A 25639-nucleotide genomic window follows, 5' to 3' on the forward strand; every position below is an offset into this window, starting at 1 on the left:
GCCATACATTACTGCAGGACAGACTTCAAAATTCCCAAACAAAAAAAATCTTTAATAAAAATGAAAATTTTCCTCAGCCAGTTATGCCCTAAATATGTATCTACTAAAGAACTAAATACAATACAAACTTTTAGAAAACTAACTGCATAATTTAATAAAAAACTTTGTACATGTAAAACAATTCATTGTAATTTCAAACAGGCAGAACTTTATTGGTCTAATAAACATTAAAACCATAACAACTTACACTCAACATATCAAGGAAAGGTTTCTTGAAAAGCCATTAACATGCTTTAAAAAGAAAATTATTTACAGTTGATTTTACAATTAAGAAATTGTTTTTAAATTCTGAAATCATTAACAGCTTACAAACTTCAAAACAGTCTTAAAGTTGCTACAGATCATAACATTCACAAACAGTTAAAAAAGCTTAAACTAGAAAACATCCATGTTATTGGAATACAAACATTCTTTTTTTTTTTTTAAAGTACACCAAGAGATAAAAAAAGCTTATTTGAAATATTAAAAAGAACTTTAAAAAAGACTAAACATTTGAAAATGTTTTTTAAAAAAATGTTTAAAGTTTTGGATATTTTGCATCCCGTTTTTGGAAATGGCATGGAAAATTAAACTTCAATTTGTGGTAAATAAAGCAGTACAATGGACTTATTACGTTTCTTGTAAATATTTTCTGGAGTTTTATATTCTAAATTTTGGTACTAAGCTCAAGCTGAAAGTATCTCTAACAAATTAATTTTCTTCACATCAGGCTCACAACTACTGCCCAATAACATCTAAGCATCTGGATATATTTCATTAGGAGAAAAATAAATTTAAGGTACGAGTAACATTACATGATTTCCTTATAGTTTTCCAAAATTTGTCTAAGCTTCGGATTGAGAATTCTTTGGCGAACATACAACTACAGGACTGCACCCTCCCCCCCGCCCCCATCTTTGACTTATCAGAACTTCTAAAGCCTTGTTAAAATGCTGAAAAGATTTCAAGACTGACAACAGCAGTTGTTAAGAGATTTGTGCAAATGGCTTATGATAACAGTAGTCAGAGCAGGAAAAACAACTTGGGGAAATAAGTCAATATGTTTGAAATAACTTCAAACTGTGTGTTTTGACAGATGTGGAAAAGCTTTAACTCACATTAAAAACCATAACTATTAGTAAGGTTAGTGGGTTTAAGGTCTACTTCCAAGCTAGAAAGCTTCTTCCCATGTTAGAGATTGAATCATCATGACAGTCCTCAGTAATCCAAGCCAAGTGTTCTGTCCCAACGGACATATCTGGGATACATAGATATGCCTCATTTCTGGGCATTTCCATTTCAGATGTGGGAAATACAATAATGTATATTAACAAGGGATTGGACAGTTGGGAGTCAGAAATATAAAAAAAGTCAAGGCCTTTAAAATGTATGGTCCCTGGGAGTCCCTTTTACAGAGGCAAGTGAAGCACCAGTGTAGACAATGTTTACACAATACTTAAAAACCAGAATATTAAGAGAATAAAATTCCACTGCATTCATGATGCATTTTCCTCCTTCAGGAGGTTCCGGAGCACAAGGGCTAGATTCTGCTTTACGGAGATCAGAAAGATAATTTTAGCATAGAGGCAAAAAGTAGGTGGGTCTGCTGTTTTGAATACTAGAACTGATCCCCATTTTGCTTTCAAGTCCCAAAGAGAAGAGATCACCAGGTACAAATTAAGAAACTTTGCTGTTTACTATCACTGAAAATATTTCCCAATTTTAGGAACTAGGAGTAGGAATCTGGCCAGTTTTCAGTTGCTTATATTTTCTTAAGATACCAAGGAGAGAGAAGGCTAACAAAACAAGGACCCACAGACGGAGGAAGAGAGACAAATATTTGTGGAAACCAAAAATTAAGAATAAAGCGAGGACATTGTAAGTACTATCAAGCCTCAGTTGCAGATAATTTTGCTAGTTTACCTTATGAAAGATGCATAAGAAGATTAAAGCTTCCAGTCAGTTTTTGAAACGTGCTGATAGCCCTGGTGTCCTCGACAAGTTACAAGCAGGGTAATTACATTCCGATTGCCTACATTCTCCTGATGCATTGATTGGAAATAAAGTGCTGCCTGAGACTAAACTTTTGCATGATGGTGCTACTGCTTTCCTGATCGGCACGATCTGTCACAGTTTCGAGTTAAATGCTTCTCCCCACCCAGTCTTCCTCAAGGGCACCAGCTTAAAGTTTCAGACTTCCAGCTGTCACCTTCCATGGACAACAGTGTCGCTTTCCATCCAGACAGAGGTTAGGTGTGGAGTTCTTCCCTCTGCACCATGCTGTGATTTCCCCAGCATGTCTGACCAGTTAACCTTCTACAAGGGCTACAACACTGTTACCAACCATCCTTCACAAAAGCAAAGCACATTTATTCTTAGGGTAAAAGCATTAGAGAAAACATACAAAAACATGCTATACACATGCTAAAAACTTTCCAGAGGTCACCAGTAGTCTTATGGGGGTCCTATTAAGCCAAGATTTCTCCAACCTTTCTGCGAGGGTTGGGCCGTCTTTGGATGGAAGGTCCTGTTTTCTGGATTAGAAAGGCCTTGTGTCAATTTAAACTCAGACTTTTTATGCCAAAAGCCCTGTGTCTGTTGGTCTCTGGGAACCCAGTTTGAACCAGTGCATGCAAACATCCCCAGGGGTTGGTACCTCTCCGGAGGTGCTTGCAACCGGAGTGATTCATCTTAATCATTCTCCACTGTTTTAGTTCCTTGATGGGTATACTTGAAAATCCAGACTACCACAGTAAAGCTTTAACAAAATTAAATGTTTAAGTAATTTACTTAGTATTTTTAAAAAGCCAATCCAAATTTCAATTGAAATTATTGAAGTATGAAGTGATTTAAAGAGTTCAAAGCTTAGCATATAAAATGGTGCGGTCCTTTCAAATGTGAGCACAATTTACTTTTACATTTCCCAGCATCCGCCTGCTCATGGAGCCTGACTACTTTGAGGAACTATTACACTGTGGGAAAGTGGAGCACAGACAAGTCCATTTGCCTTTCACTTGGTCCTTATAAGTGTTTTTGCTAATCCAGCTATTTGGGTTTGAAGGCTTGCTCTCTCCAAAGTCATCTTGACTTCTAATTGGAGGGAATTTGGGCTCCCACAATTGCTTTCATGGTCATTACTGACACAAACAAAGGAATGGAAGTTTGCTGCAGGCACAAGCAGAAGTGCAGCAGGAAGGAAGAAAAAATTATTCAGAACCAATGTAGTATTTGAAGTAGATGGAAATCAACAAAAACACAAACTTACTGCAAAGCAAAACCATGTTTCCTCCAATACAAGAGGCCTTCTTGAAATAAGACTTGAGCCAGCCTTTTAATTTAAATACAAATTAAACTGGAATGGACTTCTGGAAGGAGGAACAGAGGAAGAATGGGTTTTGCCCATTAACAGTAATATGCTCCCCATTCTCAGAGGTGGAAAAGCTCTTTGTGAAAGTGGGTAGCTTTCAAGATTCTTGCAAATTTTAAAAGGCAGACTAACAACCCATAAGTTCTACAATAAGTCAGAAGAACAAAGATATATACAAGGCACATGCCAGGACAAAAGAGAGCACTGGGTGTCTACCAGATGTCAAGCAAGATCAAGTGGGTACAGTTAACTAGCTTACACAATAAATGCACAGGGAGATAAAGTTCTGCTTTTATTTAGCTATTGTCCTAATACATGACTCATCACAAGCATTTTATAACATTGAAGCATTAGACACTAGAGACTTCTCATTCCCTCCTTTAAAAAGTCTTTCCAGAACATCTCCTATTCCTGATCACTACAGAGCAGTAGCCTGCATCAGAGTCCTACCACAGAATTTTGTCAAGTATAGCTTAAAAATACCAGGAGTCTTTCATATGCACAGTAAGTATTAGCGCATCTTAAGGTCAGAGGTGACGTAAAGGGCAGCACCATTGAATCATAGGCTCAGTTCAGTTCTTCCAGTTTCAGTCTAACTGAATTATTATTATGGCAGAGGTATGTATAATAGGCACTTTTAAAAATGCATGTTCACCTGAGCAGATAATGATCAATGAACTGGATAGCCTGAATTGTGACAGACCCGGACACGTGACTTTAGGAACCATACAAATAGCTGTCAATAGGAAGTTCACAGTAGAGGTTTTTTTTAAGAAACTACACTAAGGCTCCTAATATTCCCCTGGCCTACAGAGGGAATACATCATTGAGGAAACTCCACGGGCCTACACTAAAGGAGACCCAAGGTGATGTCATCTTCTCCAGCCGGTGGAAACAGGCACAGCTTTCCATCTGCACAGCTGTCCGGTGATCCAAATGGATCTTGGACATCTGTATAAAGAGACAGCCTCTGCAAGTTACTCTCTGGGCCTCCTCCTTCTGGTAGCATGGCTCACACAAGGTTAGTTTGGAGTGGGATAATGCAGTGTAGAGTCATCCTCCACTGCTCCCTCTGCATCCTACCCAAATTCTACAAACCCTATGCACATGTACTTTGTGAGATGGGCCTGTGTGGTGGACTCAGGGAAGCAAGTGCTGGAGGAGGAAGAATGACTGGTGCCTCTTTCCTTATACAGCCATCATTTCCTCCATGCAAAACAGCTATTGCCCTGCATAAACTGAACTACAATGAGCATGCAGTATGTACATAAGGATTTTTTTTTTGTATACAGATTATGCATAGGCAGTGAGTCACTATTAGTGGATGCCTTGGCCAATACACATTTTAAAAGATACCTGAAGGAGTTAAGCCATAATATAGTCACAAAAACATTAGTATTTTAATACACTTGTTTTTCATACCATAGATGTATATGACACCTCAATACTACACTTACAGATATTTGAACATTAGGGAATTTCATTCAGATTTTCTGGATTGTACCTCGATTGTGGTTCAGAGTCCTAAAACCAAATCAAAACAGTTTGAAAAACCTATAATAATTATACAAATCAAACTGAAAATACAAATTTGCTTATCAGCTCTCTTGACTGGCTAAACACTAGCAATAATTTCTTCTCATTTGAAAAAAAATTTTTTTTTTTTTAAAATTACAATGAATCTGAACGTTCTATACAATTTGCCTGATGTTGTAGCTTTTCCTGTTCTTCTCACAGTAAACATTACAATTTGGGCAAGATGACCCCTAGTTATCTCATGGGCCTCTCTCTCCTGCTTTATTTCAGATTTCAAATGGGACTCTAAACAGGTGTGAGGTCTCCGTGCAGGATCAGAGCCTTCATAATAGAAGCATAATCAATCAAAACCCAGAAAACTATTTGTTCACCTTTGTAACGTAACAGCAAAACTTATTTAAGCTGAAGTCGTGTTGAGGTGTGGGTGAGAGACTGGGGAAAGATTCACGGCCATACCAAAGAAACCCACACATCAGTTTTCAACATAGAGGGGATTCTGATGGATACCTAAGCCCCTGGGAACAGTGGGGTTAGTAGCATAAGTTTATAGGATTTTGCAAACTCTGCAGAGTTTGCTTGAGGAAGGAGGATGTGCAGGGTTTGGGAGTAATTCAACCCTTGCAGAGCCATATCAGTTCAACTCAGACCCCAGAATGAGACAGTCACTTCCTGCCCCTCTGACTCCAAGGAGAAAGCCCAGAAACCTTTTACTTGAGAGGTCTTTAGGGGGCTCAGGAGCACCCATTACCTTCCCCCAGTAGCATAGGGGAACGGTTTATTTCTGCTCTTTATTTCAATGATGGTTCCTTAGCATTAAGCAAACTGTTTTACTGAGTTGTTAAAAAGCAATACTGGAAGCTAGCACTGGATGGTACATTTTGTTTTTGTATGGGTTGTTTAGGGAAAGGACCTGGGAGAAAAGAAAAGTCAAACAATAAGCTGACGAAAGAGGGTACCTAACCCTGGGTATAAAAATCTGCATCTACTCCTGCTAAAGCCAGGAACCAGAATTCTCCATCTCACCCCTCAGTGCACAGATGCCAGTAATATGCATGTTAGAAGTACTAAAGATAGCATTAAGAGAACAAATCTATCATAGTAGGTGCCAAGTAATATGGCAGTAATAGAACTACCATAAATTATTGCAATACAGAACAATGAAGGCATGATAATGTGTTAATAGACCATCTATTTGCATCAGGATCGTGTGGGTTTTTTTCTTTTAACACATTATGCTACAAGAATTCAATTCCTAAAGAAAGGGTCCAAGTAAAAGGATGATGAACATAGGAATGCCATACTGGGTTAGACCAAAGATCCATCTAGCCCAGTATTCAGTCTTCCAACAGTGGCCAATACCAGGTGCTTCAGAAGGAATGAACAGAACAGGTAATCAAGTGATCCATCCCCTCTCATCCATTCCCTTTTTCTGGTCAGCAGAGATGTAAAGCTCACTAACTTTTTGTAGTTCGACAGACAGCACAGTCATATCAAAGTGCATAGTTTTCTCTCTGTTTTTTATGTTAATTTGACAAACTGGTATGAATAGGTTAGTGTCAAATCTACTGAAATTCAGAAGGATTCATATTAGTTTTCTTTTTATTTACCTACTGAATAACTGATCTATTTAAAGAGTAGTTCTAACCAGGAAAACTAACTAATAAGGGCAATGAGGGGTTCATGTTTATTGGCTCAGTAATCTCCTGACCATGTTTATTCCATTCATATTAAAAAATTATTTAACTTGCTGGGAAGATTCTCCATATGGAAGTTAACAGGCCAATCTGTTAACGATGTGTCACCAGAACAGAATTTCGCTCATACTCTCATAGCACTGCTGTGCCATTATAGCTAGCTGGAGTAAAGAAGTAGAAAAATATTTTTCCCAAAAAAGTGCACAACTCTAAATACCCAAGAAGCAGACATATTGAATAAGGTGATGCCATTTTACATAGTTCCTTTCCTGGCCATATCCCAACTTTAAAGTATTAGGAAATTAGTAGTGAAAATTTGAGGTTGAAGTCTGAGGGAAACCTCTAAACGTGGGTAAATATGTTGAGGACAAAAATAATGCTCAGCACTCATTTTTAAGGTTAAAGATGTTGAGCAATGTTTCCCTATATTTGCTAAGAATCTCCTTTGTTTGTGTGGAACACGTGATTTTTCTTTAATAAAGAATGTACTATGCATAATATCCCTGTACAGACTGGGCAGTTTGCACTCAGTTACCGCTTGCAAAACAAATCCCTCAGGAGTTTCATTATGATAGTTTAAACGACACATACAGCATTCACATTTTGCTGATAATTGGGTCTGTTTTGAATTACACAACTATTTAGCATCTGTAGAAATTTGAATTAAAAAAGACATTAACAGCATTTCCTTTTACAATATTTAGCATCTCTGAATATTTCAGATATATGTCTCCTAGCGCTTCATATGATCAATTGTACTTAAAAAGGTGCCTTTCAGTTTACATAATAAATATTTCTATTGCCATTGGTATGTTTCTCTATCAGTCCATATTTGTAATAACTTAATATATTGAGTAATTTAATATATTTAGAAACCTTTGAGCAGATACACTGCCCTACTCCACCCCAGTCAAACATTTACTCGTTTTCTACTACTCAAGTAGTACTTCAGGTGCATTTGTGGAGAAAGTTATCTTGAGACAGGTATCAAGACTTGTGTGCAGTATAAAAGGATAGTTTGAATTTGAATCATCATCATCATCATCGAAAAGTATAAAAACGAATACATTTCTTTTTGTTACAAGGTATCTGACATTCCACAGGAGGAAAAGATACACTTTGCACTATGTTTGGTTTTGCTCTTCTTGCCAATAAAGTCAGATTGTCAGTTATTCTACAACTGTTTTATTTATTCCAGTTTATGTAACATTACCCATATTTTCCCCACCCTTCTGCATCAGTGTTGCAACACTGTCTTTGAATAGATTTGTTCCATGGAGCTCCATTTTTGTTCAGACAGTTAAAAAAATGGTTAAAAAAAGAGGAAGTCTTCAGATCTATAGTTTCATCGGACAAGAGGTAACTAATCAGCATGTTAAGACACCTGATGATAGACTTATTTCTCCATCGAAGTGACTGATATATTTGTAACAGAATAGTGCTTGTGAAGTCTCACACTGAGAATTGTCGGGTTGGACAGCAGAGAGGTGCTACAAGAGTCCATAGGTAGAGTAGGACACACACCCAACATGACGCCATCTTAATCCAGAAGATGGACCAGGTTCCACTGAAGAATTTTTCAATCTCAGCACCTTCATAACTGTTAAAGAGACGAAGGGAAAAGATGACAAGAAATCCAGTAAGCTGTTACATCTAAAATAGGAACAATGAGTGTGTTTCCCTCTACTCATTTTGAGACAATTACTGACCTCAAGCAACCTAATTTTGAACCTGGGAACAGGTGAACAGCTCTTTATAGACTGGGAGCCTGTTCTGGTAACAGCCAGGACAGACCTGCATAGTCTCTCCCTCTCTCAACCAGGAGGCAAGATGCAACTGCTCCAGTTTTGGTTATTTCAACCATACTCCCACATTGAGAGCCGTCCGGTAACACTACATGAATGTTAAGATTTTTCCACCTTGAAGTTTACTTACTGGAACCAGTGAGTTACTGTCATCATCACATAGAGAGAAGCCAAGAAGAAAACGAAGTGGAAGTAAGCATAGCTGTATACCGTGCCTCTCTTTTCATCATAAATTACAGTCTGACCGCCCCTTTCTTCAACATGCTCTTCGGTGTCAGCTAGGAACAGGGAACAAGAAGTTGTTTCACACGAGAATAGAAACAGTGGTAGAGTTAACATCCTATAGATCTAATTAAAATGAACAATTTTAGGCCCAATTCAGTTCAATATCCTTATCCAGCAGAAAACTTAAGCATGCTCTTGACTTCAGGCACAACCTTAAGTCGCACTGAAGAGAACAGAATTTAAGCATATGTTTAAGTGCTGTCATGAATTCAGGTGTTCAACTTGATCACAGGATCCTGAGCTTCCTCACTTTATATTGGTCTCAGTCCATGGAGTACTCCCTTGCTGATACCAAAGTGAGAGTCCCAACACCATTAGGTCTTCTGACAGAGGGGGCAACAATTGGTACTCCATTGGTTGTTGCTCCTACCCCCAGGCAGAGAGCAAAGGCACAATACAGGAGAAGAGCACAGAATGCTGAGCACACAAATCTGGCAGTGACAGCAGGACACACCCTTTTGAAAGTATGTTAAGAGCAGCTATTCCCTTTTCACACTTTTATTTCATATAATGCAAAAAGAGATTAACCACACAAGGATGGAATGAGAAAGTATTTAAATATTTTTAAATGACAAAATTGTATAGATTTTAAAATAAAAATATATAAAATTAAGCATTCCAGAGTGGTCTTAGTTTTTGAATATTTTTTCAATGCATTTCATGCTGCTGAAGAAGTTTCAATTTCCACAGAATTTAGGACACATGCACCTCTGTATATACTGGGCCTTGCCTTGGTTATACTCTTGTGGTTTGGGCTAAACAGCACAAGCAATGCTAAGCAAAATATATATAAGGAATGCATAGTTACCATCTCCATCAGGTGCACAGCAAAAGCAGCAACGAGCTACCTACAAGGCAAAGTTAACAAAAAAGAGGTTTCATGCAACAACAGAGAAATAGAACAGCAGATTAAGTCAGCCTATTGTGCCTAAATTACAAATACTAAGTTATAAAAACATTGCTTTGTATATTTGCAACAGACAGACAACACAGCTAAAGCCTCCATCAGAAATAACCAAGCAATTGACAGCAATAGAACTTTTGGAAGTTAGGCACCTACTTTGCAAGTCTTGGTGTCAATTAACCATTTATGGAGAAATATACTGCACATATCCATTTTACATAATCTAAGACCAATATTCCAATTACGAGAGGGTTGTGTAGCTACAGTGGAGTAATGCTGTAAAACAGTTGTGTACCATAGTTCCTTCTTCAGACCTAAATCACAGGTGTTTTTTAAAGTAACATTTCGTTATAGAAATGAGGATGCAAGGAATATTAGAGATTCTGACTACATTCAGCAAGACTGATTATACAAATTTAAGCATCAAACTTAAATGGACATTTGTGAGGTTGGAGTCAGTCAGTAAACTGTTACATAAAATGGTATGAAGATAAGTAAGCAAGTTTTTTTTTTTTTTTTTGTTGGACAAGTCTCATTTCTCAGTCTAGAAGCTAGTTCTTCACTGGTAGCACACTGACACTTCTGAAATGCATTTGGGTACTGCCAGCGTGTTTTCCTATTTCCACTGCCTTCTAATATACAACATTGCACTTTTATTGTGCGTTTTCCCAGTATTTTTCTTCTTCTGTACAATTCCACAGTATACGTATTAACTCTGCATTTTCTATATTACATCTCCAACATCTGTTGTTCTCTAATACGTTTCGGTTTCATTTGGAGGTGGTGGTGTTTGGTTTTGAAGTATACATACCAAGAAATTACGTTGTACTTTAAGATTTGTGATCTTTATACTTCAGTTTAATAGATAAGGATTTTCACACTAGCTTTGTATGATTAAATACTCTCTGGATGCAAAAGATGGCAAAAAAAACCTAGCAAAGTTCCTGCTTAAGAGATTGGCTGACTAAGTTTATTAAACAGGAGAATAAAGGCTCTTCCTATAGTTTGGTTTAACAGGGTTCTTTACTTAAAGTTAAATTTGGACAAGAACTATTGCCTTTCGCTTCCATTATTATTTGGCTACATCAAGATCTTGAAGTTAATGCCAGGTTCCTTTAAAGAAAAAACACTTTCTTTGGATACGCGTGTCAGAAATTCAGGCCTTGCACATTAAGTAATGTAATTAGTACTGTTGGCTTGCATACAAAGCCATCCCGAGGAATTAATTATCTCTAGTTTATACAGAAAAGTCTTTCTGTATAAATAGATGCAGCTGCAGAATTAGGTTTACATTTCTTGTCAAAAGACAAAGGCCCTTTATCACAGTGAAGACAATCAGAATGCAATTAATTGGTCATTGCCCATCATTGCTTTATACTCACATGCAACAGTTCCCATACAACTCTTTAAAACCAAATGATTTACAAATAACTCTACTGTTGAGTGCTCTAGTGAAGCAGTTCAACCTCAGACAAATGGACCAGGGTTACCAGGCTAAGACTGGTGTGCCAGCCAGTGCCTTCTGCTTCCCATTCAGCAATTTGCATTCTAACATACAATAAAGCTTGAACTGCTTCAACTCTCACACTGGCAAGACAAGACTGGGGTCTGAAGCAGCCCAAGCACTATTCTGGATCAAAGTATGCACAACTGATTGGTAAGGAGGCAAAATATGTGCACTGGAATCCAGTACAGAGGGTCATCATTAAGGTTGTGTGCGCATGTGCCTGGAGTACCAGGCACACATGCTTGAAGTATAGTGATTTTGCAAAATGGAGTGCTAATAAGATCCATTAAATATTGAGCCATAAGCAATAGTTACTATTTTTCAAAGATTTATATATGAGTACTACCTGCATGTTTGAGTATATAATAGTTAATTACTGTAGCATTTTTAAATACTTATCTTTGCAAATAAGACAGGCTAGAAACACCACTTTTTAAAGATGACAGTATGAAAACTTAGATTCTGTACCAAGTTTCATGGCACCCAGAGAGAAGCTTTTACAATACATAGGATCAGTTCTAAGTCTCAGAGTCTTGATCTACAAAAAAAAAAAAAGCTAAAATTTGAAGTATTTACCTTGACTCATTTAGATAGCAGAGTGTACAAATTCTAAGTGAACATATTTAAAAAGCCGATTTATTTTTTTTTTTTTTTAATGCTCAGAGTTAAGTAGGTTGAGTTATTTTGCTCAAGTTTTCCCACAGAATTCACCTTTGGGGTAAGACCAAACATGGATATTCTACCTCAGATGGAAGCTACAGCAACTAAAACAAGGGGACTAGAATGGAAGTGGGAATTCAGTCTTCAATACAGGGAGCTGACAACATCTGTTAGACAGTTGTGAAGCTAACAAATACACGTATGCAATAGAATGGCTTACTTTTACTACATATAGCATGACAATTCAGTGGTGGCAGTACATTAATTATCTTTTTCACTGTAAAAATGCCAAGAAGGAAAGCCACAGAAGGAAGGGGGGTGGGGTGGAGGGAGAGGAGAGAAACAAAACAGAGCGTTAGTGGTTTTGGGTGGGAAGAGATTAAGAAACCCCAATATGGAGCACTAATACTTTTGATCATTTTACTACCTTTGAATTTTCTCAACTGCCCTGTTCTGCAATTAAAATATAATGATCTCATCTTTGCCTATATTCCTAATAAATATTGACTTTTCTGCCTCTAACTGAAAGGAAGTGAGCTTCTGGGGAACAGTTGCATCCCAGTTTAATGCAAGCTGTATCATTGTAGGACGTCTGCAGAATGCTAGGGAAAAAAATTGCAAGGACAGCAGCATACCATTTAGGACACATTAGCCAAGTCCTCTGAGGGACCAGCTGGAGCTGCTGAAGAGCCAGCCCAGGCAGTAAAGAATCAGGAAATTCCACCTTTCCTGACAGGAAGAACATGTGGAGTAGGAATAGGCTTTTTACTTAGCTATCTGTAACAGAGTGGCTTGCCCCTGAAGGCCTGGAGCCAGCAAACACTAGTTAATCAGAAGGTGCACCTGAGCAGGGAGCGGGTGATTATCTTATAAAAAGCAGTAGGAAGCTGTAGAAGTGGGGAGTGCTTGGGGAGAAGACACCAGCATGAAGCTGGAGGGAGTGATGTCAGCCAAGGCCTGCCAGGGCAGGGAATGGCGGCTGGGAGTGAGCAGGCTCCAGCAGAGAACCCTAAATTATCAAGGAGGGAGCAGGCTCCAGGCAGGGAAGACCTTGGGAGAACCCCAGCAGGAAGACTGGGAGCATAGACTTGATGGGGATTTGAGAACTTTGTTTTGGGAATGATTGTATTGTTGTAATAAATCCAGCCCCGAAGAAGGGCATTGCTGAACTACAGAAGCGTTGCACGGAGTTCTTCAGGGGTCCTGAAGAGGGAAAATGGAAGCAGAGTCCTGCAGAGCCACTTGTGTCCACAAGGGATTGCTCAAAAAGGCAGCTGACCCTTTTATATCATCCTTCTAAGTTCTAGTTGCAAATTCTATATGAATACATACGATCGGAAGAAAGACAGCTTGAAAATCAGCACCGAGATGGGATGGTGGGAAGAAGCAATCTGTTCAGGGGAATAGTTAACTCACTTCAGTTTCAGGCGTTGCATATATTCCTCTCAGTGCTTCAGAGCTTGAACGAGTTGTTGAGGTCAAACTAGGATCAAAGAGAAGATAGCATCATAACATGCAGTGTAAGTATATGTTTCCTGCAATGCTGAGAAATCTCATGGGGAACATCTACACTGCTAGAAGGGAGTGAGCCTCCCAGCCCAGGTAGTGTGCTAGCAATGGCACTGTGGCTTGAGCTGCAGCTCATGCTCTCAAGACCCTGGGCCTGAGCTTGGGTGACTAGGTCAAATGCCTGCCAGAGCCACAGCCGTGCTGCTGAGTTTAGCGTACTAAGTCAAATGAACCTAGCAGGAGTCTGTGCAACCCAGGCTGGGAGTCTTACTCCCAGCTGCAGTGTAGACATACCCTAAGGGTCCAATCCCGCACCAACTGAAGTAAGTGAGAACACAGGATGTAGGGTCAAGTGCCAAGTCTATGAAAGGTTTATTCTATGCAAGTAGAAACCTACAGGACAGATCACCACCACCAGACCCATTCTGTAATCACGAACTTAAAAATAAAACCAGACAGCTTCTATTAACGTCAATGCCACCAGCCAGCAGTCAACATAAAAGCTAAACACACTGATTTGCATTTCAGAACAGGTTCTCCCTGCTATGCATGACAGCTGTAGACTAGTTTTACAGCAATTGCTTTGACCGATCCTGTAAATAAAGACCACAGTCACAGCCTTGCAAAATGAGACAAACTCATAATTAGCAGACAGAAATAATTAGTATTTATAAGGTATTTGCTAGGAAAGATTATTAATACCATCATTATTCCATTTCCTGTAAAGTCTGTTTGTTGGGGTAATCCTTACCAGTTTCCACCCCATTTCTCTCTGAAACCAGCTCTTATCTTGAAAAAGAGGAAGGATGGCTATGTTACACAAACTCCCCATGACCCACACTGAAACGTTAACACAGATCTCTATCTAGGTACTTATATGGACCCCAGAACTGTAGTAAACCAGCCATTCTGAAACATTTAACAAAAGAACAACATACTCTACCCCTTGTTTCCTTCCCACCATTTAGAGAAGTGTAAATCTCGTACTGAGGAGGAAGCCACAAAGAAATGAGTTTCTCATTTAGTTCTGAACATGGTGGTATTTGTGGTCCTGCTTTTCCTGAGAGAATGCTCCATAGCCTAGTTTCAACTCTTCTAAAAAGTCTGTCTTCCACACTGACAAATCTTTCCCTATTGATTGAAAGATTCATTGTTCCAGTGGAAAGCAGATGTAATAGGAAGTCATTGCAATAATCAAACCTGGATTATCATGAATATATGGATTCGTGGCAAGATCCATGTCTAGGAGTTACCAGGGTAGTGCTGTTTCTCCAGATGGGAGGACTGGTTGCATCACCTCTTCTAATACAGCTATTTTGGGGTGGCATTGGGAGCAAAGGCCAAATTCTTGGAGGATGGAGATTTTGAACAGGACTCTTATTCAGTGCAGAGCCAATGCAAAGATCAGTTACATGGCAACTTGTGTTGCTAAGCAATTGGGAGTTTTTTCCTGGTTCATTCCCAGATAGAAGTTGCAATAATATAACCTAGATACCACAAATGCACAGACTGATGTGCCCAGATTCAGGTCTGATAGGAAATACCAGGGTAGCCTGGTTTCTCCAGATATTAGGACTGGATGCCCCACCTTGTTAAAAGGCGGTCTCAATGCCACCCCCCAAAGAGGTTCTTTTAGAGCATAAGACTAAATTTAGCTAAATTGGAAAAGATGGGGGATCAATATGAAAATTGAAAGGTGGGTAAGGAACTGGTTAAAGGGGAGACTACAACGGGTCATACTGAAAGGTGAACTGTCAGGCTGGAGGGAGGTTACTAGTGGAGTTCCTCGGGGATCAGTTTTGGGACCAATCTTATTTAATCTTTTTATTACTGACCTTGGCACAAAAGGTGGGAATGTGCTAATAAAGTTTGCAGATGACACAAAGCTGGGAGGTAGTGCCAATACAAAGAAGGACCAGGATATCATACACGAAGATCTGGATGATCTTGTAAACTGGAGTAATAGTAATAGGATGGAATTCAATAGTGAAAAGTGCAAGGTCATGCATTTAGGGATTAACAACAAGAATTTTTGTTATAAGCTGGGGACTAATCAGTTGGAAGTAAACAGAGGAGGAGAAGGACCTCGGAGTATTGGTTGATCACAGGATGACTATGAGCCACCAATGTGATATGGCTGTTAAAAAAGCTAATGTGGTCTTGGGATGCATCAGGCGAGGTATTTCCAGTAGAGATACGGAGGTGTTAGTACCGTTATACGAGGCACTGGTGAGACCTCATCTGGAATATTGTGTGCAGTTCTGGTCTCCCATGTTTAAGAAGGATGAATTCAAACTGGAACAGGTACAGAGAAGGGCTATTAGGATGATCTGAGGAATGGAAAACCTGTCTTATGAAAGGAGACTCAAAGAGCTTGACTTGTTTAGCCTAACCAAAAGAAGGCTGAGGGGAGATGATTGCTCTCTATAAATATATCAGAGGAATAAATACCAGGGAAGGAGAGGAATTATTTAAGCTCAGTACCAATGTGGACACAAGAACAAATGGATATAAAACTGGCCATCAGGAAGTTTAGACTTGAAAGTAGAGGAAGGTTTCTAACCATCAGAGGAGTGAAGTTCTGGAACAGCCTTCCAAGGAGAGCAGGAGGGGCAAAATACATATCTGGCTTCAAGACTAAGCTTGATAAGTTTATGGAGGGGATTGTATGATGGGATAGCCTCATTTTGGCAATGAATTGATCTTTGACTATTAGCAGTAAATATACTCAATGGCCTGCGATGGGACACTAGATAGAGTGGGATCCGAGTTACTACAGAAAATTCTTTCTTGGGTGTCTGGCTGGTGAGTCTTGCCTATATGCTCAGGGTTTAGCTGATTGCCATATTTGTGGTCAGGAAGGAATTTTCTTCCAGGGCAGATTGGCAGAGGTCCTGGGGGTTTTTCGCCTTCCTCTGCAGCGAGGGTCACGGGTCACTTGCTGGAGGATTCTCTGCACCTTGAGGTCTTTAAACCACAATATGAAGACTTCAATAGCTCAGACATAGACTTAGGGGTTTGATACAGGAGTGGGTGGATGAGATTCTGTGGCCTGCGTTGTGCAGGGGGTCAGACTAGACTATCATAATGGTCCCTTCTGACCTTAAAAGTCTACATCTAAGACAATCTGTCACACCTCCCTCTACACACAGATTAAAAAGGTTTTGTAAGGGATTTCTGTTTTTTAATTCTACATGTATTTCAAATCATTTTTTTTTAAATGGGCATGTTATTGCTGTACCAGAGCAGCTGTTCACTTGTATTTACTTTCCACATCAACATATTTATTCTTCAGCTGAACTAAATTTTAAGAATAAATCATAAAGCTATTAGAATTTCTTTAAAAAGACTGCTGGTAAAAGTTTTTTCTAAACACAAAGTGTCTTTCACTAGATTACTAACAACACCCTTTCTACTAGTGAACATCAATATTAAAAAAATAAAAATATCTAAGTTACAGTAGAACCTCAGAGTTACGAACTGACCAGTCAACCACACACACACACACACACTCACACTCAACCCCCTCCCCCCCCCCCCCCTTTGGAACCAGAAGTACACAAACTGGCAGCAGCAGAGATTAAAAAAAAAAAAAAAAAACAACCACACAGCACAAATACAGTACAGTACTGTGTTAAATATAAACTACTAAAAAAAGGGAAAGCAGCTTTTTTCTTCTGCAAAGTTTCAAAGCTGTATTAAGTCAATGTTCCGTTGTTCATTTTTGAAAAAAAACAAACAACCATAACATTTTGTTCGGAGTTATGAACAACCTCCATTCCCAAAGTGTTCTTAACTCTACCTTACTTTTCACTGTTTGCTTTTTTTGCATTTCTCTCATGGACAACCAAATAGACTAATCCGTTTCAGGAGGGCTTCTAGTCAAGTTCATATTCAGATTCTCAGACACTAGCAGTGCTTGATCACATAATTCATTATGCACATTGCATTTAGGAAATTTATTAGACTGGGGTCCTTTACATGGGTGGCTACGGATGAAGAGCAACACCACACTACCCCGGCAGTTTGCCACACAGTTAAAAACCACAAACCATGTCCAAATTACTATCAGAGAAGCTACTACTTGGTGGTACTTTCTGTAGAATAAGACTTTGTGGAAAAAGTGATGTTTCTGATCTTGATGATTAAGAAAGTTTTCAAATATGAACAAAGGTAGTGTTGTCTTCCTGCGCATGCAGTCAGATACATTAAACCAGCTATGTCTACAGACTCAGGAAGGGAATGCTTCACTGCTTCATGTTCGGAATTTCTTCCACCAGTAGATGTGGATCCTTTTCATAAAATGCTAAATCATCATTAGGATTCAGAGTTGTCTATTTCATCACTGATCATTTTAGAGAAGAAACATCCAGCCACTCTGGGAAAGTATGATTAATCAGATTAATTTCCATCCTTTCATGTAATTCTACCTCTAGCAATTCCTTTCCATTTGCATTGCAGACATTATAAAATCTTAATCTGTTTAATTTAATTTACAGTAGGGTAACAAAAAAAAACCCCAAAACACAAAGACTTACCAAGAATATAAAATGCAACAAAACAGAAGAGCAGTGCCCAATCCAGTAACCAGGTTCTCATCTCTGTGCAAGCCCTGGCCAAAGTCAGGTACGCAGATTGTAATGTTCTTATGGTTCTCATCCAAGACTTTAAAAAAACCCAAAACAAAAACAATTAATGAGTTCATTTGACTTCAGATTAAAGAAAATTTGTTTCCCGAAACATCAAGAACATTTTGGTTTTTTAGAAAGATTATCTAGGCTGGGAGGCTGAAATTAGACTTGCCAGGTGTGTTGTTTCTTGAAGGGCAGAACTACAATAAACTTCAGCACTTTGCTGGCTCACCAGGACAGAGTGGAGAAATGTCAGGCCCTGGGGTAGTTCTTAAAATCCCAGCTTCTCTGCTGGGCCGGTCACCAACACTTCACCTCCCCCCTATTTTGGAGGGCCAAGTGACATCTGAAGAAATTTAAAATTATACATACATTATAAATGTGTTACTGTTTGTAAAGCTTGGCTCACATTATCCTGTACTATGTCTGTTTAAGACGGGGTGTTTTAAGGGCAGCCCAAGTGCCAAATATAGGCTCGGTGAGGTCTAAAATATGGCCTGTGGCAACTCTACTCCTAAAATGATGCACTGAGGACAAGGAACTACACTGGTTATGGGCATATTTTATTTTAAAATGTATGCACGTTAGCTGCTGCCCTCAGATTCCTGGCAAACTGCCAGCATAGTTCTTGGTGTCCCAGAGTACAGATACTCTTGCTTGATAAATACACCTCTACCCCGATATAACGCTGTCCTCCGGAGCCAAAAAAAACCAATTTACTGCGTTATAGGTGAAACCACGTTATATCGAACTTGTTTTGATCCACCGGAGTATGCAGCCCCACCCCCCCGGAGCGCTTGTGGACCGATTGTGGGCCGCGAGACATTATGCTGACTTTGACTGTCCACAGGCACCGCCCCTACCCCCCGGCAGCTCCCAGTGGTCACTATTTGCTGTTCCTAGCCAATGGGAGCTACAGGAAGCGGCAGGCCACAGGGATGTGCTGGCCGCCACTTCCCGCAGCTCCCATTGGCCGGGAACAGAGAACCGCAGCCACTGGGAGCTGCGGGGAGCAGTGCCTGCGGATGGTCAACATCAGCATAAGGTCTCACAGCCCGCAATCAGATTACCCTGATGGGCACAGGTTGCCCAACACTAGGTTAGAGGAAAGGCATTAGTGCAATTCATCTGAATCACAGAAATCTATTTTGGAGCTTGGAAAATGGCTCGCTGTTCACTAGATCCACCAGTCTGGATGGATTCCAAAAAGGAATTTCTTGAGAGAAAAATGGAGACAAACCAAATTTTTAAAAAGAGCCTAATGTTAGAAAAACTATAGCAAGGTTTTTTGGCATCTGGAGATGCTCTGGAAGTATGAGGCACAATGTGTTCGAATTAGTATGCACGTGAAGAAGTACGAGGACACCCATATCTGGTGAGGATTAATCTTAATTTTTTATTCGCTGAACAGCAATTGTAGTACTACTCAAATGCTCTTGAAACAAAAGATATGAGAGTAATTTTTCCATATGAAAGGGAAAATGGAGGTCAAAAACTAGGTCGTTTGCTTTGTTAATTGGGAGCATGGAACCAATCTAGCACATCAATTATAGGTAGGGCCCTACCAAATTCACGGCCATGAAAAACATGTCATGGACTGTGAAATCTGGTCTCCCACCATGAAATCTGGTCTTGTGTGCTTTTACCCTATACTATACAGATTTCATAGGGGAGACCAGCGTTTCTCAAATTGGGGATCCTGACCCAAAATGGAGTTGCAGGGGGATCGCAAGGTTATTTTAGGAGTTTGCGGTATTGCCACCCTTACTACTGTGATGCCTTCAGAACGACGGCTGGTAACCAGGCGCCCAGCTCTGAAAGCAGCGCCCCGCCAGCTGCAGTGCAGAAGTCAGGGTGGCAATACCACACCATGTCATACTTCCTTCTGCGCTGCTGCTGCTCAGATCTGAAGGAGCCATACCACAACAATAACCTTGCGACCCCTCCTCCCCGCCCACAACTCCTTTTGGGGGCATTACATTACAACACTGAAATTTCAGATTTAAATAGATGAAATCATGTAATTAATTTTTTTTATCCTACGATTGTGAAATTGACCAAAATGGACTGTGAATTTGGTAGGGCCCTAATTATAGGAAGAAAGCAATAGATCTTATTGTAATGGCAGCTAAAATAGCAACGGGGGGAGGAAATCTACTGGATAGAAGCAAAAAAAGGGCAGACAAAAGTGTCCAATCTGAAACTAAAGAAGGATATACATCTTTCTGGTTGGCATTGCATGCATTGGCCTCCATCCTACACTAGTCTCTCCTGTCAAAGCTAGCATCTTGCATTGAACTCATGACCATGCAGGATTTGTTTGGCATGATAATCTAAAGGCCTAATCACATTCACTTTTGAGGAGTGTTATTAAAGTCCTTTAAGGCATGCTGCAAGATAACTTACTAGTTTCTGATGGTTTGCTTGACAGAGATGAGAACGTGAGATACATGACATAGCAGCTGATAACTCCTGACTGCAACAAACTAGAGTGTGGTTGGCCTTTAGAGGAAAAAAAGGTAAGATATTGAAGCATTTTTATGGGCTTTAATAAACTGAAAAACAAACAAATTCAAGTGGTCAAAGTATCTTTCACATGGGAAATATTATTTAATCCTTTCCCCATGCACTTTAGAAAGTTTCCAGACAGATTAGATACGTATTTCCTCTGAAGGACACAAGGAAACATCCCTTTCTCCACTGGCTGCTCCGTGGAGGTTAAGATCCCCAAACCAGTAAGAAATAAATACTGTGCTCTGGCCAACTATACCAAGCTCAAAAACAATATTCACACTTGGAGTAAGTTACTGGCTTACAATAACAATAGCTTTAATATCCTATCATCATTTAACTTTGAAATTACTTGAATCACTGATGTATCTCCAGTCCCAGTGCATGAAAGATGCCACAAAATTTTTGTTGAAACACGAAGTGTGATGTGAAAGAACAAAAATTAGAATGGTTGTGAATTGTTCCAGCCTGTGTCTCAAAAACAGATAGATGGCAACTGTATGATAGTGACAAGTGAGCATGAAATCAGAGCTGAATGGGTTTGAATGCTATTCTCTTAACCATGTTATTACAGCAAAGGTAGCATAAGTGGCTCCACGCCTAGCGATGGCTACGCATGTGAAACCTCTGCTGTGTGTCCACCCTATCAGGGAATTGTATCAAAGATACCGGCATGCTTATCATAGAAAGTCACAGAAATATAGGACTGGAAGGGACCTCGATAGGTCATCTAGCCCAACCCCCATATTGAGGCAGGACTAAATATTATCTAGACCATCCTGACAGGTGTTTGTCAAACCTGCTCTTAAAAATCCCCAATGATGAATATTCCACAACCTCCCTAGGTAATTTGTTTCATTGCTTAACTACCTGACAGTTAGCAAGTTTTTATATAAGAACATAAGAAAGGCTGTACCGGGTCAGACCAAAGGTCCATCTAGCCCAGTATCCTGTCTACCGACAGTGGCCAATGCCAGGTGCCCCAAAGGGAGTGAACCTAACAGGCAATGATCAAGTAATCTCTCTCCTGCCATCCATCTCCACCCTCTGACAGACAGAGGCTAGGGTCACCATTCCTTACCCATCCTGGCTAATAGCCATTAATGGACTTAACCACCATGAATTTATCCAGTTCTCTTTTAAACACTGTTATAGTCCTAGCCTTCACAACCTCCTCAGATAAGGAGTTCCACAAGTTGACTGTGCGCTGTGTGAAGAAGAACTTCCTTCTATTTGTTTTAAACCTGCTGCCTATTAATTTCATTTGATGACCCCTAGTTCTTGTATTATGGGAATAAGTAAATAACTTTTCCTTATCCACTTTCTCTACATCACTCATGATTTTATATACCTCTATCATATCCCCCCTTAGTCTCCTCTTTTCCAAGCCGAAGAGTCCTAGCCTCTTTAATCTCTTCTCATATGGGACCCGTTCCAAACCCTTAATCATTTTAGTTGCCCTTTTCTGAACCTTTTCTACTGCCCGTATATCTTTTTTGAGATGAGGAGACCACATCTGTACGCAGTATTTGAGATGAGGGTGTACCATCGATTTATATAAGGGCAATAATATATTCTCAGTCTTATTCTCTATCCCCTTTTTAATGATTCCTAACATCCTGTTTGCTTTTCCTGTTTGTCCAACCTAAACCATCCTTGCTGCAATTTAAGCCCCTTCTTATCCTATCCTCAGTGGATAAGGACAACAAATTTATAAAAAGGATACTGATAACCTTTTACAACTTGAAGATTTATGCCCCCCTCCCCTGCAGTCTTCTCTTCTCCAGATTAAACAAACCCAATTATTTTTAAACTTCCCTCTTACGTCAGGTTTTCTAGACCTTTAATCATGTTTGTTGCTCTCCTCTGGACGGTCTCCAATTTGTCTACATCTCTTCCAAAGTGTGGTGCCCAGAACAGGGCACAGTACTCCATTTGAGGCCTTATCAGTGCTGAGTAGAATGGAAGCATTACTTCTCGTGTCTTGCTTACAATATTCCTGCTAAATGAATGACACTCATTTTTTTTTACAACACTATTACATTGTTGACTCATATTTAGCTTGTGATCCACTACAACCCCTGATCCTTCTCTGAAGTACTGTTTTCTAGGCAGTCACTTCATGATTATTCCTTCCTAAGTAGAGTACTTTGCATTTGTCCTTACTGAATTTCATCTTATTTATTTCAGACCATTTGTCCAGTTTGTCACGGTCATTTTTTGATTTCTAATCCTATCCTCCAAAGCACTTGCCAACTGTCTCACCTTGGTATCATCTGCAAACCTTTACAAGTGTACTCTCTAGTTCATTATCCAAATCATGTATGAAGATATTGTCTAGAACTGGACCCAGATCCCGGAGGGACCCTACTCGATATGCCCTTCCAGCTTGATTGTGAACCATTGATATCTACTCTGAGTATGCTTTTTCAACAAGTTGCATACCCACCTTATAGTATGTTCATCTAGGCCAGTGGCTCTCAAACTTTTGTACTGGTGACCCCTTTCACATAGTAATCCTCTGCATGTGACCCCCTCTTCTATATTTAAAAGTGTTTGTTTTTAATTTATTTAACACCATTATAAATGCTGGAGGCAAAGCAGGGTTTGGGGTGGAGGCTGACAGCTCATGACCCCCCATGTAATAACCTCGTGATCCCTGAGGGGTCCCAACCCCCGGTTTGAGAACCCCTGATCTAGGCTATATTTCCTTAGTTTGTTTAGGAGGAAATCATGTGAGGCAGTATCAAAAGCCTCTCTAAAGTTGAGATACATCACATCTACTGCTTCCCCTCTATCGACAAGGCTTGTTACTCTGTCAAAGGAGGACACTGGGATGGTTTGACATAATTTGTTCTTGACAAATCCACGTTGACCGTTACTTATTACCTTATCTTGTAGGTGCTTACAACGTGATTGATTATTTGTTCCATTATTTTTCTGACTGGTCTATAATACAGAGGGCTGTCTTTATTCCCCTTTTTATAGATAGGTATTATATTTGCCCTTTTCCTGTCCTCTGGGGTCTCTGACTTCCTTCATGAGTTCTCAAACACAAAATCGCTAATGGCTCAGAGATCTCTTCAGCCAGTTCCTTAAGTATTCAAGGACGTATTCTATCAGGCCCTGCTGACTTGAAGATATTTAACTTGTCTAAGTAATTCTTAACTTGTTCTTTTCCTATTTTAGCCCCAGATCCTACCCCATTTACACTGATGTTCACTATGTTGTCGAACATATATGTTAGTCATTTGATCACTGATAACCATTTTGGTGAAAACTGAAACAAAAAAGGGCATTGTCACTGATGTGTTTTCTGTTATGGTCTTTCCCGTCTCATTGAATAATGGGCCTATCCTGTCTTTGGTCTTCCTCTTGCTTCTCATGTATTTGTAAAACATTTTCTTGTTACCATTTATGTCCCAAGCTAGTTTAATCTTTTTTTTTGGCCTTGGCTTTTATAAGCTCGTGGTGTTGTTTTTTATATTTGTCCTTTGTAATTTGACCTACTTTTTGTATGACTCTTTGATTTTCAGGACATTGAAGATCTCCTGGTTAAGCCAGGGTGGTCTCTTACATCCTTCCTATCTTTCTTATGCGTTGCTCTTGTGCCTTTAATGGCTCTTTAGAAAACCGTCACCTCTCCTGAACCTTTTTCCCCCTTGGACTAGTTTCCCATGGGATCTTACCTACCAATTCTCTGAGTTTGCTACAGTTTGCCTTCTTGAAATCCATTGTCTTTATTCTGCTGTTTTCATTCCTACCATTCCTTTCAATCATGAATTCTATCATTTCATGATCATTTTTACCCAAGCTGCCTTCCACCTTCAAGTTTTCAACTACTTCCTCCCTGTTTGTCAGAATCAAATCTAGAATAGCCTCTCCCCATATCACTTTCTCCACCTTCTCTAAGGAAAAGTGGTCTTCAATGTATTTCAATAATTTGTTGGATAATCTGTGCCCCGTAGTAATATCTTCCCAACAGATGCCAGGGTAGTTGAAATCCTCCATCACCAACAAGTTGTGTGTTTTGAGTGTTTTTGTTAGTTGTTTAAAAAAAAAAAGCCTAGTCCACTTACTCTTCCTGGTTAGGTGGTGATCTGTAATAGACCCTTACCATGACATCACCCTTGTTTTTTACCCTTTTATCCTTACCCTTATGCAGTCTACATGTGATGTTATGCTTAGTGACACGGAGAAGAGAGGGTATGGTATGGATTTTATGGAGACAGAGCGTGTGCAAGAAAGGTATACACACAGAGCGTCAGTACCCCTGATGACATCAGCCTTGCTAAGTCTGATAACCAGCAGTAGCTCCAGAGAAAAAACTCTCAAGGTGTCCCATCTCCAACAAAACAAATAGACAAAAGATGTGATAAGCACACTTACGACTTTGGACACAGGGTGAGATGGCTACCAATGAAATAAGAATGCACAGGCCACCATTTACACCAAGCAGGATCTTGTTGTATGTGCAGCCCTCAGAGCGTGTATAAAAGACAGCCATCAAAATCACGGCTCCCACAGCAACGGAGTACAAGATGAGAGTGCCCAGAGCTAGTAAGCCATACCACAGTTTATTATGTGTTGTGCCCGACGTCCTGTTTGTAAGAAAGAAAATATATTTAGCTATAGAAAAAAATATTCAACACTAGTCTTAACATATACTCCTTATCAAGATAGCTTATATGACCATCAGAGCTGCACAAGTCAGCATGTTGCTTTCTATAGTACTGTACATACATTGTTTCAGCAGTATAGGCCGTGACTCCTGAGTATTTTAAAAATATAGTTGCCTCGCTAGATTCATTTGCTATCACTAGGATCTATAAAACATTCCATAATGCTAGTGTTGATCATATATCAAGACGTTACACTGACGTTTTAATGCCTGGCTATTTCCATAAATAGCGCCTGCAAGATTCTGAAAACTTGGCTCAGTCTATGCTGTTCCATCTGCAAATCTTTGACAGACTGTTGTAATCGTGGTTCCTAGCTAATGTACGGAATTCCTTGGCTGGAGCCAAGGACGAGACCCTTCCAGGTCCCAGCTCATTAGTGAAGTTCTTCCATTACATAAGCCCTGGAAAACCATTGTTAAATACACTGCAGCTATTCTTATCTACCTACCACTATAACGGTTTTGTCCATTCAACCATTCTCCCTTCTTTTGGCTCTCTGTATCCTACAA

The 25639-nt window shown here is 39.7% G+C and overlaps 1 protein-coding gene across 1 annotated transcript in view; it reads right to left on the bottom strand.

The window, feature by feature from the left end:
- Positions 1–185: 185 nt before the first annotated feature.
- The window catches only part of SERINC5 (serine incorporator 5), a 79003-nt gene continuing 53549 nt past the window's right edge, over positions 186–25639 (bottom strand). The window contains exons 6-12 of the mRNA XM_054031623.1: positions 24838–25049; positions 20344–20439; positions 17845–17971; positions 13214–13280; positions 9535–9574; positions 8572–8719; positions 186–8236 (exon numbers count right to left, since the gene is read on the bottom strand). Coding sequence (XP_053887598.1) covers positions 8089–8236; positions 8572–8719; positions 9535–9574; positions 13214–13280; positions 17845–17971; positions 20344–20439; positions 24838–25049 — 838 coding nt within the window. The 3' untranslated portion in view covers positions 186–8088. The remainder of the gene's footprint in view (positions 8237–8571; positions 8720–9534; positions 9575–13213; positions 13281–17844; positions 17972–20343; positions 20440–24837; positions 25050–25639) is intronic.

This window comes from Malaclemys terrapin, chromosome 6, assembly GCF_027887155.1.
Source record: "Malaclemys terrapin pileata isolate rMalTer1 chromosome 6, rMalTer1.hap1, whole genome shotgun sequence".
In the NCBI taxonomy this organism is placed as follows: Eukaryota; Metazoa; Chordata; order Testudines; family Emydidae; genus Malaclemys; species Malaclemys terrapin.